The 18,890-nt window shown below is 41.6% G+C and overlaps 1 protein-coding gene across 7 annotated transcripts in view; it reads right to left on the bottom strand.

The window, feature by feature from the left end:
- Window positions 1-18,667, bottom strand: part of gria4a (glutamate receptor, ionotropic, AMPA 4a) — a 111,285-nt gene extending 92,618 nt beyond the window's left edge. For 4 of the 7 annotated variants that reach the window (XM_034604103.1, XM_034604101.1, XM_034604102.1 and 1 more), the window contains exons 1-2: window positions 18,229-18,667; window positions 14,704-14,862 (exon numbers count right to left, since the gene is read on the bottom strand). In XM_034604103.1, coding sequence (XP_034459994.1) covers window positions 14,704-14,862; window positions 18,229-18,322 — 253 coding nt within the window. In that variant the 5' untranslated portion in view covers window positions 18,323-18,667. The remainder of the gene's footprint in view (window positions 1-14,703; window positions 14,863-18,228) is intronic. The other 3 variants (XM_034604100.1, XM_034604105.1, XM_034604106.1) reach the window with 1 other exon arrangement.
- Between the last annotated feature and the right edge of the window lie 223 nt (window positions 18,668-18,890).

The raw sequence follows: 18,890 nt of genomic DNA, 5'->3' as shown, positions 1-18,890 counted from the left end.
TTTTTGACTTGCACACAGAGCCCAACCCTCATGGGTTTATAAGAAAACAACAGTAAAGTTGCAGAAGTCCATCAATTATTTTACAGCTCGGTCTAAAGTAAAATATTCAGCCTTTTTTCCCGGAGCCTCGCAAATAAAATCTGCAAAAAAACAAAAATTCCCTTCCTGAAGCACAAATCAAGCCTTTCAAAATCATCCAACCAAAACATCAGCACACTTGGAGGAAATTTTACTAAAAACAGAACATCACTTAAGTCCTTATACACAGGACACTAAAACAAAATTCAACCTCATTCTCAACTTCGCTGAGCTCACTCATCAAAACACAGTCTGTGTTCCTCTGGAGTGGAGCCAGTCTCCAGGGCTACTGGGTCCTGAATGTAGCTGTACATGAGGATCAGATATTCTTTATGGGACAATAAGTTTTGGTAATTTAGTTTTATGCCATATATCAACAGACCATTTTTCTCTATACACGAGTAACACGTTGCACTGAATCTCCATAATACTAATACCAAAAGTAGTAAAACCACTGTATAAAATCACACATATTACTAATGAAAATAAGCAAAATGATTATAAAAATGATCTCTTATCCATACTGAGAGTGCACGCCTAGTGATATATTCTTTATACCTTATTGTTTTTTAAAGTATTAAAGTATATTTCATGTTTTTGCTGGCCAAGGCACAGTTACTGTCTAATCAGTTACTGCACTGTTTAAGTTTAAATCTAAAATAATACTTGATATTTGACAAAGCGATCATACAGTATATTCAGTAAGTATGTGAAATCATTAGGCCCCTGCACAACCAATGTTTTTTTATTCATGTTTCAGGCAACCCTCAGGAAAACATACATGCCTTGCCTACGCTCATATGCTGAAGAGAAATCCCAACGAGACACACTGTGGAACGTTAACATTGCATATCCAAGCACCAAGAGCCACACGCTTCTGAAGCAGGACCCAGCCTTCTGTCACCCTTCACTGTGTTGTGCTTCGACGTGTTTCTGTTTGATCACAGAAGTTTAAAAAAAAAAGAGTAAAACACTCAGGAGCCTCCTTGTGAGGCAGCGAGCGGTGCTGTGTCTCACTGCTGTCTCAGATGTACCAGAGTCATGAGGCCGAACAAGAGAGACGTGGCTCAGCCAGGAAAAACCTGCTGGGTGTGTAAAACACACACTAGTCATGGAACACAGACTATTGCAAATATCCTCCTGGCACAGACGTACAGACTCGTCTGTGGTTTGTGTTGTGATAAAGGGATTTTCTTCATGTCTCTATACTTGTGAAGATGAGAAGGCAGACACAGACACACACAGACACACACACACACACACACACACACACACACACACACACACACACACACAGAGTGTCAGAGGTAAAAATAGAAGCAAGGGATTGTCCATCCATCACTGTCTGTCTGAAGACCCAGATCGATTGTGGTGCGTGTGTATATGTGCATGTGTGTGTCTTTGTGTACGTGTGTGTTATTTGATGCACTCCACTACCTCAGCAAGACGAGCCAGAATGTGAGTGGGCAAACCGTGATGTGACTTTTGAAACACAGAAACACACTCTCTCTCTCTCTCTCTCTCTCTCTCACTCAGTCATTCACACACACACACACACACACACACACACACACACACACACACACACACACACACACACACACACACACACACACACACACAGACATTGGCATGAACACAGAAGGTAAACTGGTGAGCTTAAGAATACAAATGCTGTCAGGTAAGAATTGTATGTGTGTGTGTTCATACATTCATGAATACCTTCCTTCTTCTTAATGAGTGTTTCTCTCTAGTCATACAAGGCCTCTTACAGCTGTGATCTCTTTAGTAGCTGCTTTATTTCCTGCTCTGTCTCTTCCTATTTGTAAGTGTGATGAATTACCTCTTGGTTACAAAGGAATCCAACACAATGAATACCAATGGGCCATTGAAAAAATGAATTGGTTCAAGGCCAACACTGGCTTTAAGGTTTGAAATACACACACGCATACAATTATTGTGATAATAATTCAGCAACGGATGACCTGAACCTGTGTGGGTGGTTTTTGGGTATTTTTTGTTTGCAATTGTCAGTTTGGTTGTGTGTGTGTGTGTGTGTGTGTGTGTGTGTGTGTGTGTGTGTGTGTGTGTGTGTGTGTGTGTGCGTGCGTGTGCGTGTGCGTGTTTGTGTGTGTGTAAAGGTCACACCTCTCATCTCTAAGTGAGCCTCTGTGAGAAAGACTGAGTGGCAGCACTCATCAATATTAACTAATGCCCTTCCTTTCATCCGCATCATAAATCCATGGATACGAACACATACGAGGATATAGGGATAAGAATTTGTGTGTGTGTGTGTGTGTGTGTGTGTGTGTCTACGTATTACAGAGAGAGAGAGAGAGAGAGAGAGAGAGAGAGAGAGAGAGAGCGAGAGAGAGAGAGGTGACCATTATAATTAAGAAGAAATGTCAAGTAAAAAGCAGAAAACTGCTTTTTCAAATATATTATTCAGAAAGCGGTGGGCAGACAAGTGAGACAACAGCAAAGCGCAATATTGTGTTTATGATTATGTGCAAGTGCATGCATGTGCTTCTGGGTGTAAAAAAGCAAAGAGCGGGGAATGAAAGAGAAAAAAGTCGAGCAAGTGGAAACGCTTTGATCAGGACATGAAAACAATGGCAGCTAAGCCGAGACAGTGAAGAACAACAAAAAGACGTCGCAGACAATTACTGCGAACAGCGCTCCATTCACTATAAGCATCCCTGTGTTTTGCTACGGCGATGCGTAACACTTAAAATCCACTGTCATCTCTTCTCATGCTTTTCATCTCCCAAACTCCAGAGCGTGAAAAACAAACAAGGAGGAAACAGACCTTTTTTTTTCTTTTTCTGTTTACGGCACAGCCATCATACCCAGTGGGGAAATAGAGGTCTTAATGAAACACATTAGACAGGCTGAGGCTCTTATGTGTGGGGGTGTGTGCGTGCAAGTGTGTAGGTGTGGGTCAGCTTGTGTGTTAAAGACACACAGTCTGCCTTTTTATCCAAGTGAAGTTGCATTACCTTGAGGGAACAGTGGTATTCACTGAGTTGTACTGCATGCGCTAATAATATCATTCACTCTTCATTAGTACGGAGGGCTGAACAAACAGCTGTAGAGGAAGCAGCCTGACCTGAAATTTATATGTAGATTGAAAAAAATTCTTCCTGTTTGACCACAGCCGGTTAATAAAAGTGTTTTCTCTATGAACCAGACAAAGCACCACAGCAGGTTGTGGGAGGATTCAACTCAGCCAGCTTCAGGCGTAGGTCGTCTATAAAACCTGCGAAAAGACTCACTCTGTCTCCTCTCGCCTCAAGGAACTGCAGAATCACAAAAAAGAATTCATTAATGACGTTCAGTGCAGTTTTAGTATCAGCATGAGTCTCTAAATGGCTTCATTGGCGTCACTATAACAAGTGATGGTTTTTGTGCGTCTACAGTTTATGAACAAATATTACTAGCTGATATCTGCTGTAGAAACATATTTGGGATGTTAGATCCATGTTAATGTACCACAATTGTTTGGTTTAAATGTCATTGGAGGCATTGGGGTGTTTTTAGTGACATAAGCCTACATATATGTCATATGTGGTGGCCACTTGGGCTCCGTGTAATTTCAAGCTGAAAACACAACACTGGCCTATTGTCAGCTTTTAAGATTCAGATCTGCAGCAGAACAATTATTAAATTTGAGTTGTGTTTCTGCCGACCTGATGAACATAAGTTCAATATTCATTCTCTTTTTAGCTCTCCATTGTTTTATCAGGGGACTATCTGGCTCTTGACACGCTAAATCCTCCACATGCAGCTAGTTGCTAAGCGAGGTTGTTTGGTGGTGGAGTGCACGTTGTGGTGTTAGAGCTGAAAGAAACTGGTGGGCAAAACTGATGCAGGGAGAGCGATGACTGTTTCCGAAACAATGAAGTAAAAGACAAAAGCTATGCAGAACTGAGGGGATCTGCAGAGACAGGTGAGAATGTACTTGTGATTCATAACTATACAAGACCCCTGTTTGATTAGAGGGTGTTTAACTTTTTTTTTTTTTTATAAATGTCACGACGGAGAGATGTCCCAAATGATTAACTCTACATAAGCTTTGGCCCTGAAGGGTCCAAGACGGTTCAAAGCAGTGGGTGGTAAATGTAGAATTTTATTTTAATAAATGTGGTATTAAATGTAATATTAAAACCAACATTTATGTATTCCGTCAAAGATTTTTTTTTAATTACAATTAGTTCACAGCTCAAAAAGCACATTTAAGTATCACACTGTAAGTAGCACTGTGTTTAAAGAACAAAACATGGGGAATACTGTGTACGCTCAGCAACAACTAGGTCTCACATATTGTGAAAAAAGGACACACAATCGTTAATAAAGAACAAAACATGCTGTTGACAAATATTATTGAATACAATAGTCTAATGCTGCCGATGCATCGCAGCCCTCAGCACTAGTAGTGGCAGCAGAGATTTTAATGAAAGACGTGAGACGCACTGAGAATCAGTCGGTTTTATCACACCACTAAATTAAATCTGATTACCTGGAGCAAACCTATTCATTTGGACATGGTCTAACAGTACTGCTTGATGTTTGGTCATTACCGCTGAGGCTAGAATGAAACGACACAACAGAGCGATTCTTCAGGGAGCATTTACAGGACTCCACATGAGCAGTAATATACACGCGCGCGCACTGGAAATAGCATGTCGGTCGTCACTAGTGATCAAAGGAATAAAAATAAGGAGTGAAAACGAATACTGTGGTGAGATACTCAACAACTAATGCCACATATTAAGCTAAAGTACATTTAGCGTTAATTAAGACTCAATCTTGGGCAACAGCCAATGTTTTGGGGCTAGTAAAGAAAAATCAACAGTCTACCTCTGGTTTGTATAGTAAGCATGTTTTCTATATTTAAATAGAGTCCTGGGTTTTTTACATTACTCCTAGTAGTTGCGGGTTGCGTTTGTGAACACTTGGCCTTCAAGTGAAGGGTTTCGGTACTGCTGAAACACAATCCGTGAGTAACTCGAATATTTCATGACAACGTCCAGATATTTCTCTGCAGAAACAAATCCTTCACTGCCAATACAGTTGGGTTTTCCTTACTACAGCTTTACTCTGCTACAGTACTCCACACAATGAATTAAACTGATTATGAGAAAGATCTGAAAGCAATAGCTTCATCAGTCTTCACAATTCGATTCTAAGATGTTTAAAGAACATTTAGGAGGCACTTTAGGGGGAATACATTCTTGGGAAACTAGAGGTGCAGTGGCTGTAGTCAAGCCAACACATTCACTTTCAGTCCTTAAGCATTTGAAAGCTAATTTTGCAGCATTTACATGTGTATAACCTCTATAGCTTTGCAAGTTTGTGTGTGTGTGTGCATTTGAGAGAGAGAGAGAGAGAGAAAGAGAGAGAGAAGTCAGACTCTCACTGATTTCATAACTTGCAGTAGCCGAATTACAGCATTTTCTGTTTCCTTCCTTTCATCCTCTCCGCATTGTTTGTCCTGTCTGTGCAGCTCTGACAACTAGGACGTCAGACGAACTCCTACAAGTAAAACAACAACACTGCTGCGAAGTCGAGTCCAGATACTCTGTAAAACTGCTAGTTTTGAAGTGGTTAAATTGACTGGATGAAATAAGAGCCGTTTAATTCAAGAGGCAGCTTTGAACCTCTTCATCAGTGGAGCTGCCATCTCTGCAGCTTGCAGGCGCAGGATTCACGACACGATGTGAGATGCAGTGTGCATAGAAATATATCTACCGAGCTGCAGTGCTTCTCTGTATGTACTGTTGCTCTTTACCACATGTGTTTCATGTGATCAAATTCACCACTGAATTTGATCATATAATAAAGCGATCAAAACACAGTGTTATCACTAACTGGTGACAGAAAATAAGGCTCCAGTAAAGGCATCTGTGAACAGGCAGTTTGAAATCAATCCATTATTACCTCTCTATTACTCTGAAACATATACCCTGATGCGTCTTGATGCCAGGAAAAGCCTTGAGGGCCTAGTCGGAGTCACCCAGCACTTTCCGCAGGACGGTAACATGAATAAACGAAGGCTCGCCGCGATGTAAATCTCTGTTCCTTTGCCACGGTTTCAGATATCATTTCATTCTATTTCCCCCAGTGTGGCCATTAAAAAGACGTATGACCATGCAAAACGTCAGCGATAAAGATGACGGTACAGTGCTATTATCGAGCGTCTCAAACCATCTACAAGATGACTGAGCTGTTTAATGAAAGTAGTGGCCTCGGAAAGGGTACAGAGGAATGCTGCATGTAGGGAAGTCGGAAATATATATGGACAGGTTGGCAAATTAATGTACACATGTGAAAGAGAGAGAGAGAGAGGGAGGGATGTCAAATTAATTGTATTTGTGTTTGTGTGTGGGTGGGTGGGTACCACAGATTTGTAGCAGGGTGTACAACAAATCTATTTGATCAAAGCTCAAAGCGTGGACATGTAGGGAGGATGTGAAAATGTGTTTGTGTGTGTGTGTGTGTGTGCGTGTGCGTGTGCGTGTGCGTGTGTGTCTTTAGAGTCATTAACACCTTTTTTAATTAACAACTAAATCACCACAGAGGCATCCATTTACTTGTCAACACAGAAATAGAGTTGTGTGAGTGTTTTTCTACTTGGCATCTTTAACACACAGCAAAGTGCTAAGAGACATCAAAGATGAAGAATCCCCTGAAAAAACAACACAACACAAACAAGACAACAGAGCTGTAGGAAACGATAATGTCGACAAACTCAAATTGTGATTGGTCAGTGTGTAAATGGAAGTAATTGTACGACAATTCATCTGAGAGTCTATGGCTTCACTTCCACACAATTTTGTCTTTGTTTCCCGTAATTCTGTTTCACACAAGGACTCTGCCCCCCTGTGTTCAACGCACAGAATGCATTTCTTTTACAGATAGATAGATCTGTATTGTGGAATATGAACCTTGAGCAATATTGGTAAGTTAAAGCAAATTGCTAATGTCGATTATATTATCACATGAATGAATGTGAATGATGTAATAATAAATTTGGTTAAATATTTGCGAGAAAAATAATATGATTGAACTGAACAACGTGTTAAACTGGCTGAACATTTTTTAATATTATTTATATTTAATAATACAATTACACAGTTTGACTATGAACAACATCAAACAACTGAATTAAATAAAATAGCCGCTTCGCTAATGACTTTTTAGTCTCACTTCCTGTCTACCTGTACTTCCAAAGTGCAAACAAAGTGACCAAAATCCACCGAAAATATTTTTCAACGTACATGGAGGCAAAGTCTGAACCAAAAGAAACAAGAGGGGAGTAACATGTCAGAGATCACGGAGGTGACCACAGGAATAGATACACGTCCAGTTGACCCGCACACCGACACAGAGCTATGTGGAAACTTCTTAAAGGGGAAATGTGTAATAACATACTCTATTACCTGAAGGTTGGGGTGTCCACAACTGGGTCTAAAATTTATTCAGACTCTTTATCTCCAACACATCTCCAAGTAGATTTTGCCCTTAACTCCAAACAACAGAAGGACAAGAAAAGACTGAACGCTCCAGGAGATTCTGACTCCAACAGCTTCACTCAGTCAGATAATCAGGTGCAGCCTACATCTAGATGCAATCTGTGGCAGTCAATAATACATAAACGGTATAGATTTGTGAATGATTCACTATTGGCACAATCTATTCTACCTCTAGATGACAAATGAGGTTATGCATCACCGCAATAATCAAGCTTCTAAACCACCACACCACACATCATCATTATTATAGGCATGGCTGTGCAGTACAGTCCACAATAGAATAGAATTTATCATTTGTCTTACATTGAAAAAAGAAAATCAAATTAAAAAAAAAAATTTCAACTGGTAATGATAATAAGTTTGCTCAACTAAAACGTTTTTTTACACAATTGACTCTAAATTTAAAAAAAACTTTCATTTGTGTGTTGCCAATTGAAATATTTTAAGGTTATTAAACATTTTTATCTCGTTAGTGTGGCTTTAAAAAGTAAAATAACATATCATCCTACAGCCGTAGCACATCATCATCATCATCATCATCATCATCATCATCATCATCATCATCCTCCTCCAGTCTCTCTGGCACCACAAACCACCTCTTTGTTTGAATTGCTTTTCTCTCCATTTTTTTCTCCTCCGTCCCTTATTCCCAATATCACTTTCTTCATCACACTCATCACCCATGCACCTCAGTGACACACGCATGGACATAAATGTCACTGCACATGCACACACGCACAAACAGACACACACACGTGCACACACACACACACACATTCACTGCAGCTTTTGATGGTGCAGATTCATGTGCCTTATTTTCTATGAGCCAGTGAATAGAGTAACAGTCGTGAGCCCAGTGGAATACTGTGCTTCTCTGGCAGAGGTACATCAAACAGTCACACACACATACACAGACGTACACATCTACAGCGCACAGATATCTATATACTACAAAACATAAAGACACAGGGGTATCCACGTGCACACAGGAAGCAACAAAGGAAGATAGACAGCGGCAGCGGATTTATGGATGTGTGACCCTGGGAGAGAAAAAGGTTGTATTCCTCAGTGAATAGGAAAAAGCAAAGGGGACCAGGGATTTTTATGATCCGTTCACGCTTCCTGAATACTAGAATAGAGAGGAACTGGCCAAGGTCAGAGGCAGAATTCCCTATTCTAATTCGGAGCGTTGCTCAGCACCCGGAGCAAGAGTCAGGGATTAATTTAGAGATCCATTCACCACGCCTGTGAGGAGAAGATGGACAGTAAAATATGACAAAGAATAGGAGAGCAGAGGAAGGAGACAGAGTCCGTAGAGATGAGGGCGACACGGGAGAGGGTGAAAGACAGAGAAATGGAGAAAGATATAGTCTCCTGCAGAGAGAGAGCAGGAGGTTCACATGGAAGAGCTTCATTTTCACAATACCTCTCTGGTGGTCCAGTAACTCTGTGTGTGTGTGTGTGTGTGTGTGTGTGTGTGTGTGTGTGTGTGTGTGTGTGTGTGTGTGTGTGTGTGTGTGTGTGTGTGTGTGTGTGTGTGTGTGTATAAGGTACGAGAGAAAGGTAAACAGACAATATATAAGAAAGTAGAATCTCTGGAAAAGGACAAATAAAAGAAAGTTAAAGTAAAACGAGAAAACACACACATACACACGCACACGCACACACATAACTTGCACTGCTAACTTAGTGAGGACACTCATTGGCATAAGGCATTCCCTAGCGTATTACACTAACTTTATACATCACAACTAAATGCTTGACCCTAAACCTTGACCGGCCAAAAGGCTGTACATAAAGATGGATGACGCGTCTCCATCTATGGATTGAATAATTCTATGTCCCATCCACTAACAAAGAGGAGGCTGGATTTATGACCTATACTTTAGCCAGCCATGCTTCACGTTCACTTTTGGGGAACAATCATGTTGTCCATCTTTATTTCCAGACTATGACATGTACAGGTATGACGGACAGAGGGAGAAGAGAGAAATAGAGGGAGAGGGAAGTGTTAGCACTCACAGATAAACACACAAAGCTACAGCTAACCACATAAAAAGCATTTAGATTAGTGGGGCTTTCACCAGTGTGAAGACTGACAGTTACAACAAGAGACGTTAAGTCAGACTCAAGACACATCTCACAGTCCTGGAAGACAAAAGAATAACGATGATTGGTCCAACAATCTTAGCTATGACAATCAGTTCGATCATTTACAGTAAATTGGACTGATTTCAACATGAGCCAACAATCTATTAGTATCTCAGTGCTCTCTGACGTCACTCACCTTTGGCTCTGAGCCCTCATGTGTTTCAAATGAAGACATAAATCTTTAAAACTGGGTCATGAATACATTTTAAACAGGATATCTAATTTCCTCAAACATACAAGGCACTTTGGCTTTTAGCAAACTTTACTCCAACAGGGATAAATTGTCTTTATATTTCATCCACATTCGGTGCATTGATTCTTGAGTATTTACAACAGCAGGACGTCGTATATGAGAGTGACTCAGAAAACCACAGTGGCCAAATATATTGTGGGATACTGGTGCATGTAATAATAATAATAATAATAATAATAATACATAATGCATGTATACATCTTATCCCGGTTTCTGACCACGAACTGCGCAATCAGCACACAGTTAAAAATAACCAGGATATACACGGCAGAAAACCGGGATAAGCCTCATAACTGGGATACTGGTAGGCAAATAAACACAACAGGCCATGTTGACGTTGGCCTGTTAATGTGATTTGCGGACACTAACAAATTATTGCTGACCTTGTCCTTTCTGCATCTTTCCTTCAGAGTAGCTTAAGAAAATATATTCCTCACACACAGTGTCACATACTAATTCTGTAACATGTTGTTCCAACTCTTCATAGGAGCCTTGTTGTTTACTCTTGCTTAAATCTTAAAACCCAAGACCTGCCAAATGTTTTTATGGCTGCACCGTAAAAACATTCACAATATCTTGCACATGGTAAAGCATGATTTCTTTCTAACTAAGCCACTGACAGGTCCCTGCGGTTTAAGTGGATAGACTGTAATAGAAATAAGGTTGAGAGAAGAAAGAGAGGGCAAAGTTTCTGTCGTCCATTGTAACATATCTCATTCAGCTAAAGGTGTGGGCGCATGATTATAAAACACCTGCTGGATTGTTTTTTACTCACAGAAATGATTGTGTCTAACCTTTTCCCCTCGGCACAGCCCTTCCCTCATCACAAGTGAAAATTCATCCCCTTCCCCTGACGTTACAAGAAAGCCACCTGATGTCAACCTTCCCTCACACACTGATCCACGGGATGCAGCATGGAAGGGTTCTTTTTGAGTGGGAGGAGGCGCACGGTCTATTAACTCCAACCATTGAAGGTTCATTCATGTGGCCCGACAGGGCAGTGGGTGGGAGACAACAAACATGGAAATATCACTACGCTGTTTGATTTGATTTATGATTGTTTGTGACTTGCATTTGGCTGCATTAAAATCCTCTAACCAGACCTTCCAGGGATGTAAGATCCCTAAATTCATTTTAATAATACATAAAACAACACAAATCAACAGCCACGTGATATTTAAAGTCTTGTGGACTTCGAGGCCCTTTGAGGTGAACCGTTTCTTGTTCTTTTCAGTAGCCTTGTTTGACAGTAGAGCGACTTGTGTCCGCTTTCCTATACAACTTGGAGGAAATTGAAGTATCCTGTCTAACACACTGATGCTATACCATAAGGAGAAGGACTGCACTGTTGTGATATACTGTATTGATTCTGTTCCTGCTCTGTACTTGACATTGACATTGAGTTGTTAAAGTTTGATGAGATATGGAGGTAAAACATCAGAGTGTAATCACTTTCACAAAAGCAAGATAGGAAAAAGTAAGACCAACCATATGACAGTGTTGACGAGGGGATGCGGTGCAGTCGTATGGTCTGAAGGACACGATAACACAATATGATGCGATACAATACAATGTGAAATTCAGCTTGTCAGCACAGAACAAAAAGCCCTTTGCCACACACACCCTACAATGATGAAAACCACTGAACAACTTGAATTTTTTCCCAGCAAAGGACAAACAGATTTTTATGTCCTCACGCTATTTTCTTTAATCAACATAACCCCCTCACAGAGCTGACCTTGATCTCCCTCCCATGCGTAATGCGCACACAGGAAGGACAGGTGATTTTGCAGTCTCTTTCACTTGTGTTGCCCAGTTCGTAAACGTCTACAGCTGCTTTTATCTGGATATAACTGTCAAAGCCTGTACACACACTTAACTCTATGTCTCTGATAAATCTATGTATGTAACCAAATAATTACATCAGTGGCCAAAGAAGTGTTTTCAGTCATCAGGCATTACATTGAAAATAGGCAATACTATTGTTTCTGAGGTGTATATGTGTTTGATAGTCTATATCTTTTATACTTGAGGGTAGGGCTGTAATTAACATGATTTCCAGATGGGTTACATATATAAAATAAAGCAATTACTTCTTTGTAATTATCCTTTTGACATTGGCATTATTTCATCTTCAGTTTAATGTTCTTTGTACCAGTTTAAAGGCAACAATACTTCTCACTAAAGTCAGTTTCCCACAGAATGGCCATCACTGTCTGGCAGACGATCACTTTTTGGCACAGCACCTGTTGTCTCTGCCACCACACAGTGATCATTCATCTCCCCTCATGCAGCACTTCTCTCACCAGGAAGCAGATGAGCAAGAGAGTTACGCAGAGGGCATCCTGTAGAGATTGTTGCCACCATAAACATAAACAAAAAGGGGAAAACACTCAGGAGCACACACACACACACACACACACACACACACACACACACACACACACACACACACACACACACACACACACACACACACAGAGAGAGAGATACAGCTAACCACTGTTAAGGCATTTAGATTATAGTGGCTTTCACCAGTGTCACTCGGCAGATGTCAGAAAACAAATAATCAATTCTCTTCTGTCACGTGAGGACACAGACAGTTGCAAATAACTGTTAGACTGTAATTAAAAGGCAAGACACTGAACATGTCACAGTCCTGGAAGATAAAAGAATAATGAATAATCTTCTTTGTGATTACAAAATATAATCAGATGATCATTTTCAGTAAAGTGTGCAGCTTTCAACAAGTGCTGGTGCAAGTGGCACCCAAGTGGCACACAAGTGGCACCCAAACCACCAGACTGTTAGAATAGAGTTATTGTAACCTGCTTCCACCAGCCATGTGTGTTACTATGGAAAACAAATGACCATAATCCCTGTGAAGAAATTCACACTACAGTGTAAGAAAAGTGCAAGTGTGGGATGAGCTGAAAGCAGAGAGCGCTGAGAAAGAATATTAAATAAGCATAAAATCTATTTGAGATAATGTTGTTGACGAAAAAATGTCCCAGCGTGTCATGTTTGTTAGTTCTTATTCTTTCATTCATTAATATTCTAACACAAAACAGACCAATGTCTGTTGTACAATGTGTCAAAGCAAGTTGAAACTAAGTATTCAAAGTCTAAATGGGCCAAAGACTTCTCAACTAGTTCAACTCCTCCAACTAGTTGACCTCCACCAAGGACATGTTGTTTTTTTTGCTGTTTGTCTCTAAGCAGGATGCACGGAAACAACTGAACCAATTTTCTTGAAACTTGGTGGAAAAGTGGGGTACGGGCCAAGGAACATGAACAATGGGGGCTGATGTTTTATCACTGCGAGATGGACGTTTTTTTACATTCTCAATGATTTCCCAGGGAATAATTCATGAATCGTGATGACAATATCAGGCATATTAAGGAAACTGATATTTATGAGTGTGTGCAATTTGGTGCGGCGTGATTCAATTTAAGGGGACTGTTGGGCCTTGGCAGAAGAATACTCTCTATTAGGTGCCATTCTAGTCCGTGAAATGTTTTTGAGGCATCATGAGAAACCCGATGCGGTTTTCTATGACATCACTAACATTAATTATTTAACAGGAATTCATATATAATGTGACAAATATTATCATCTCAGGCGGCAGGGTGGTGTGTTTTTTAGCACTGTCGCCTAAAAGCAAGAGGGTTTCCGTATCTGATCTTGGTTCTACCGTGGTCTTTCTGTGAGTTTGAATGTTCTCCTTGTGTCTGTGTGGGTTTTCTCCAGGTGCTCTAACTTCCTCCCACTGTCCAAAGATATGCAGACTGGGGATAGTTTAATTGGAGACTCTATATTGACCGTGTGAGTGTGAATGGTTATTTGTATGTCGGTCCTGTGATACACTGGCGACCTGTCCAGTGTAAACCCTGCCTCTCACCCAATGTCAGCTGGGATTGGCTCCAGCTCTCCCCACAACCCTCGAAAGGTTAAGTGGTATAGATGACGCATGGATGGATTATTATCTCATAATATACATTTTTGTTTATTATAACATTTTTCAAACTTCTGTTCATCTCTTGGCTGCCCACAGCAGCCTTGTAAACACTGACTTGCTAGTACAAACAGTCCCTCTCGCAGGCTTCCAGATCGAGAGGACGTGTGAAGGATTGGATCTCGAGCCCCAAACAACAGACGGGGACAGTCATCCTTCAAAAGATCAGCCAGGACACAAGTACCAACTGTTCCCCTCCGCTCTGAACACAAAGGACTCATTTTCACCGCTGCCTGCAACAGTTTCTGAGACTAATTTTATAGTTGTAATAAGCTGCAGCATTTTGTGATGGGCCACATTATCTTTTTTGCAGATGGGATGGATGGTGCTAAGTGGAAATAAATGAGAATAACATATGGACGGGCAAAAAGTATGAATAAAAAACAGTGTGGGGCCATAATTGTTGGCAAACTTAATCAGTGACATCGCCTGAACATTACAGCGACATGACACAGAAAACTCAGCTGCTGTATTGTGCGTGACAAAGATAATGAAATCGTAATCTTATCACTTAAATAACTTGGATTCCTCATTAGACCAATCTTTATCCAGCAGCGTTGTGAGAGTAGAATAGATAGAGACTGAGAAACAAATATGGAGAGGTAGTCCCACAGAGGTAGAGAGAAAGAAAGAGGTACATATTTGTTTAATTCTCACTTTGAAAACTTACATGCGTTGGTGACGGCGAAGCTGTTGGCGGTCTCTATGTTGTCGACATGCGGGACCAGGTTAAAGGGCGCTTCCGTAGCATTTGGGCTGGTGTTGTGAAGGAAGATAGCAAGTCGAAACGCTGTATACTCCTGATCAGTATTCCTAATGAACAACCCGCCTGGAGAGAGGGACAAAGAGAGAAGGGGCAAGGAGGAGATGAGCATGACGGAGAGGAGAGGAAGTGAGTTATTGTAGGGCAGAGAGGGGTGGGGTGGGAGCGTGGCGAGAGATGGAGAGACGGACAGGGGGAAGAAGAGTAATGCGGGGAGAGAAAGACAGATTGGGAGGGAGGGCAGAGGAAAACAGAGGAGGGGGAGGGAGAGAAGAATGCCAAGATCTTCATTAGCTTTGTCACAAAAGGTAATTTGTCTTTCAGCACATCCTCACTCTCACACACACACACACACACACACACACACACACACACACACACACACACGCATATAAACATGAGTGGAGACACACTTGCACACACTTGATACCCACACTGTGCATTTCACTGATGAAACTGAAGAAAAAGACAGAGATAGAGAGAGAGAGAAGAGAAGAGAAGAGAAGAGAAACAACTAAGCCGACAGGAAGGCAGTCAAAGAGATAATGAGTAGGGGAGAATATAAAAGAAATCAGAGGAGGAAGGCCAAATCAAAAAGTGTCAGCTAAATAAAGGAGTCGCGCCGGGCCATAAAAAAAAGAAAGGGAAAGGGAGGTGAGTGCTAAGTGTCAGTTGGCCTTTAAAAATGAGAATATACATCAATATGGTCCATCTGACAGAATAAGAATGAGAGGGGAGAAAAGAGATGATAAGAAATAGTGAAGGTGACGTTAGAGGTTTTAAGAGGATGAGGTTAGGAGAGGTAAAACTTGAAAGAAAAAGACAGAGATCTGGTGTCCTTGGTAAAGAGTGGCAGATCAATGCCACAGTTTGAGAAACGCTTTTACACATTTTGGAATCATCTCAGGCCCAATCAATGATTTCAATGTAGTTGGAGCTGACATCAATAAAAGAAAATACAAAATAGCAAAACATGCAAAATGAATTCAGGCAATTGGCAAGGTTGCCTGTGGTTCAGGTGGTGAATGGGTTTCCCACTAACCAGAGGGTCGGCAGTTCGATGCCATTCCGCGTGCAAAATAGTCTTTGGGCAAGATACTGAACTGCATATTGCCTCAGCAGTTTGATGTATGATAGATACTCTGTTTGAATGTGCGTGTGAATGGGCGACTGGCAAAACTGTACTGAAAAGACCTTTGAGTGGTCATCAACACTAGAAAAGCTCTTTCATAAACTAAAAGGAACTGTTGAGTGAAAAAGCGATGTATGTGAAAAAGAATGATGTTCGTTTGTAACGCTAACAACACACTTCCACATGCACTTCCACATACTCCCTGCAGTACTTAGGACGGAAGTGAAACGATGTCTGATGTGACTTAAGTTGAAGTGAATCAGACTCTGCTGGATCACCCTGCAGACTGTGAAGCCTTGGCATTGCATCAAGAGAGAGGCGAAAGTGAGGGAGGGGACGAAAGACAACCAGGCTGGAGTTGGGGGGCAGGACATATTGACTGAAGCATTCGTCAATACATAACCTGTCACTCACCTGTCTGTCTGCATGTGTCTCATTCATGCAGAGTTCCTCCTTGCTTTATGTGTGTCTCTCTGAAACATCTCTATGCACCTCACAGAGGCCAGACACTGAGCACACACACATGTACACACAAACATATGTTGCATATGTGTGGGTAATGTGCAAAGCATGTCTTGCACTTACTGATTAGTTAACAGCAAAGTCTCATGTTTATAGGTACGAACTTGGATTGCAGTAAAACATGTTTTTGTTTTAGGGTTGGATTTTCACATTAGAGCGTGCACACGCACACACACACACACACACACACACACACACAAACACACACACATTCACGGCCATGCCTGTGTCCCAACATGACTCGGTATTGCACCAGTCGTTCAAATAAATTTCCCAAACACCCTCGTCTGTGTCAGTGTCTGCCTCTATCACTCTCTTTCTCCTACGCGCACACATAGACAAAAAGGCAACTGCTTGTGCCTCCACTGATATTAGACTTGTGTGCAATGCAGAGATATGCAAATGACTCCTCAAGTGAACTGCTGGGAAGCCAAGTGAGTGATCAAGTACATTTAAGCGTTTTATGGGGGGCGGTCAGTGGGCAAGATGGGAAGCGTGGATGGATGTGTTCTTCTGCATGACCACATACGCTTTATACAGTACATTATGTATGTGCATGCATACATGTTCCCCGCGTGCACATATGTAGGCATGCTTAAATGTAATAGTGTGTAGTCACATGGCGTACATGCATGTAGAGGCATATTTGCAGCTGTATGCATAGCAGATATGGGTGGATTTTTATGAATGCATGTGCACACTCTTCATGCACACATGCATGCTTCAAAAACAGTGGGAGTGTGTAGTGTGTGTGTGTTTGCCAAGCAGAAAATATTTAGCGTATTAAGTTTATTGGCAGCTGTAGGGACACAGAGTCAAGGAGCTGAATCTCATTATAGGACCTCCTAGCTGCCCCCCACAAGGAGTGATGCAGTGCATTCATTATCACACACACACACACACATGCTTGCAGGAATGTGTGTGTGTGTGTGTGTGTGTGTGTGTGTGTGTGTGTACATTAGAGAGAGAGAAAGATACATATATAAATATATTCCTATTCTCTCTCTCTCTATGTGTATATATATATATATATATATATATATATATATATATATATATATATATATATATATAGAGAGAGAGAGAGAGAGAGAGAGAGAGAGAGAGAGAGAGAGAGAGAGAGAGAATGAGAGAGATCCCATGCATGTGTGGTCTATATGCACTAAGCAAACCACTGATGATGCTGATTTTGAATTTTGTTAACTTTATGAACCAAAAACAGGATTTTCCTGCACTGACATGAGGAAGGGAGATAGAAAGGGGGAGAGAGGGAGAGAGAGAGATACAGAATGAGAGAGAGAGACGGAGGAAATGAGATAGACAGAGGGGGAGAGAGGGAGAGAGCAAGAGTACTGCAGTGTCTAAACAGTGAAGAAAAGAAGACTAGAAGGGAACAAAGCTTGCTGAAACATTCATGAACGCAACAACCTTTAAAATAAAGGCGTCTATGTAATACAGAATGGATGGAGTGAAAGAGTTCGAGTGCATTTATAAACCTTATGAGTCACAGCAGAGGTGCAACACATCTGAGACAGAACAAGAAGGCTAAAGACAGGGTATGAGGATGGAGCGAGGGAAACATGTGTCTATAATCCCGTGTTTTCTGTCACATAAACCCTGCATGCATTTATTGACAGTGATATTTTTGTGTGTTTTGGTTCCTGAAGGGTCCCGGTGCACTCCCCCCTTCCTACAGCGACTAAACCCCACTAATAAAAGGCGCAGTGTGTCAGATGTGAGTGTCCGTGCGTAAAAAACAGCAAAACCTCCCAACTCACCTATCTGCACTGAGCTCGGGAAAGCCCCCGTCGCCAGCCCCCAAAGGGCGGAAAACACCCCGAGAAAGTGCCAAGCAAAAATTTTAATCCTCATGTTTCTTTTCTTTCTTTCGTTCCTCCAATCCCTTTCAGAAACTGTTGAGAGACATCGAGAGAGACGGAGAGGGAGAGTGCGAAAGAGAGAGACAGAGAGAAAAAAGGTGTCAGAAGGGGGGAAAAAGGAATAAAGAAGAAAGATGAGAGAGAGGTTGTCTTCCCCCTCGTGTTGTCCGGAAGTATTCCTATTCCATTGTGGGGTTCGTTCGTTTTCTGTTCCCCCTGCAGTGTCCGCTCAGGAGAGGAGAGCTGCGCGCCCGGTGCACATGTAGAGACGAGGAGAGAGGGGGAAACTCGCTAGAATGATTGGCGAGCTGGGAGAAGAGTCTGCATGGAGGAACTGGACATGCGCGCACCCGTCTCTCTCTCTCTCTCTCTCTCTCTCTCTCTCTCTCTCTCTCTCTCTCTCTCTCTCTCTCGCTCTCTCTCTCTCTCTCTCTCTCTACGAGATGGTCCGTGCCTGTCTCCCTCTCTCGATCTCCCTTCCCTCTCTGCCGTCTTCAACTTGCTGTAATACTAAATTCATAACTGTAGTCGTATCGGTAAGGCTTGGTCGACTTGTGCGT

Source organism: Hippoglossus hippoglossus, chromosome 13 (assembly GCF_009819705.1).
Source record: "Hippoglossus hippoglossus isolate fHipHip1 chromosome 13, fHipHip1.pri, whole genome shotgun sequence".
NCBI classification, from domain to species: Eukaryota; Metazoa; Chordata; class Actinopteri; order Pleuronectiformes; family Pleuronectidae; genus Hippoglossus; species Hippoglossus hippoglossus.
The sequence above is the reverse complement of the archived record's forward strand: the minus strand, read 5'-3'. Positions and strand labels throughout refer to the sequence as shown.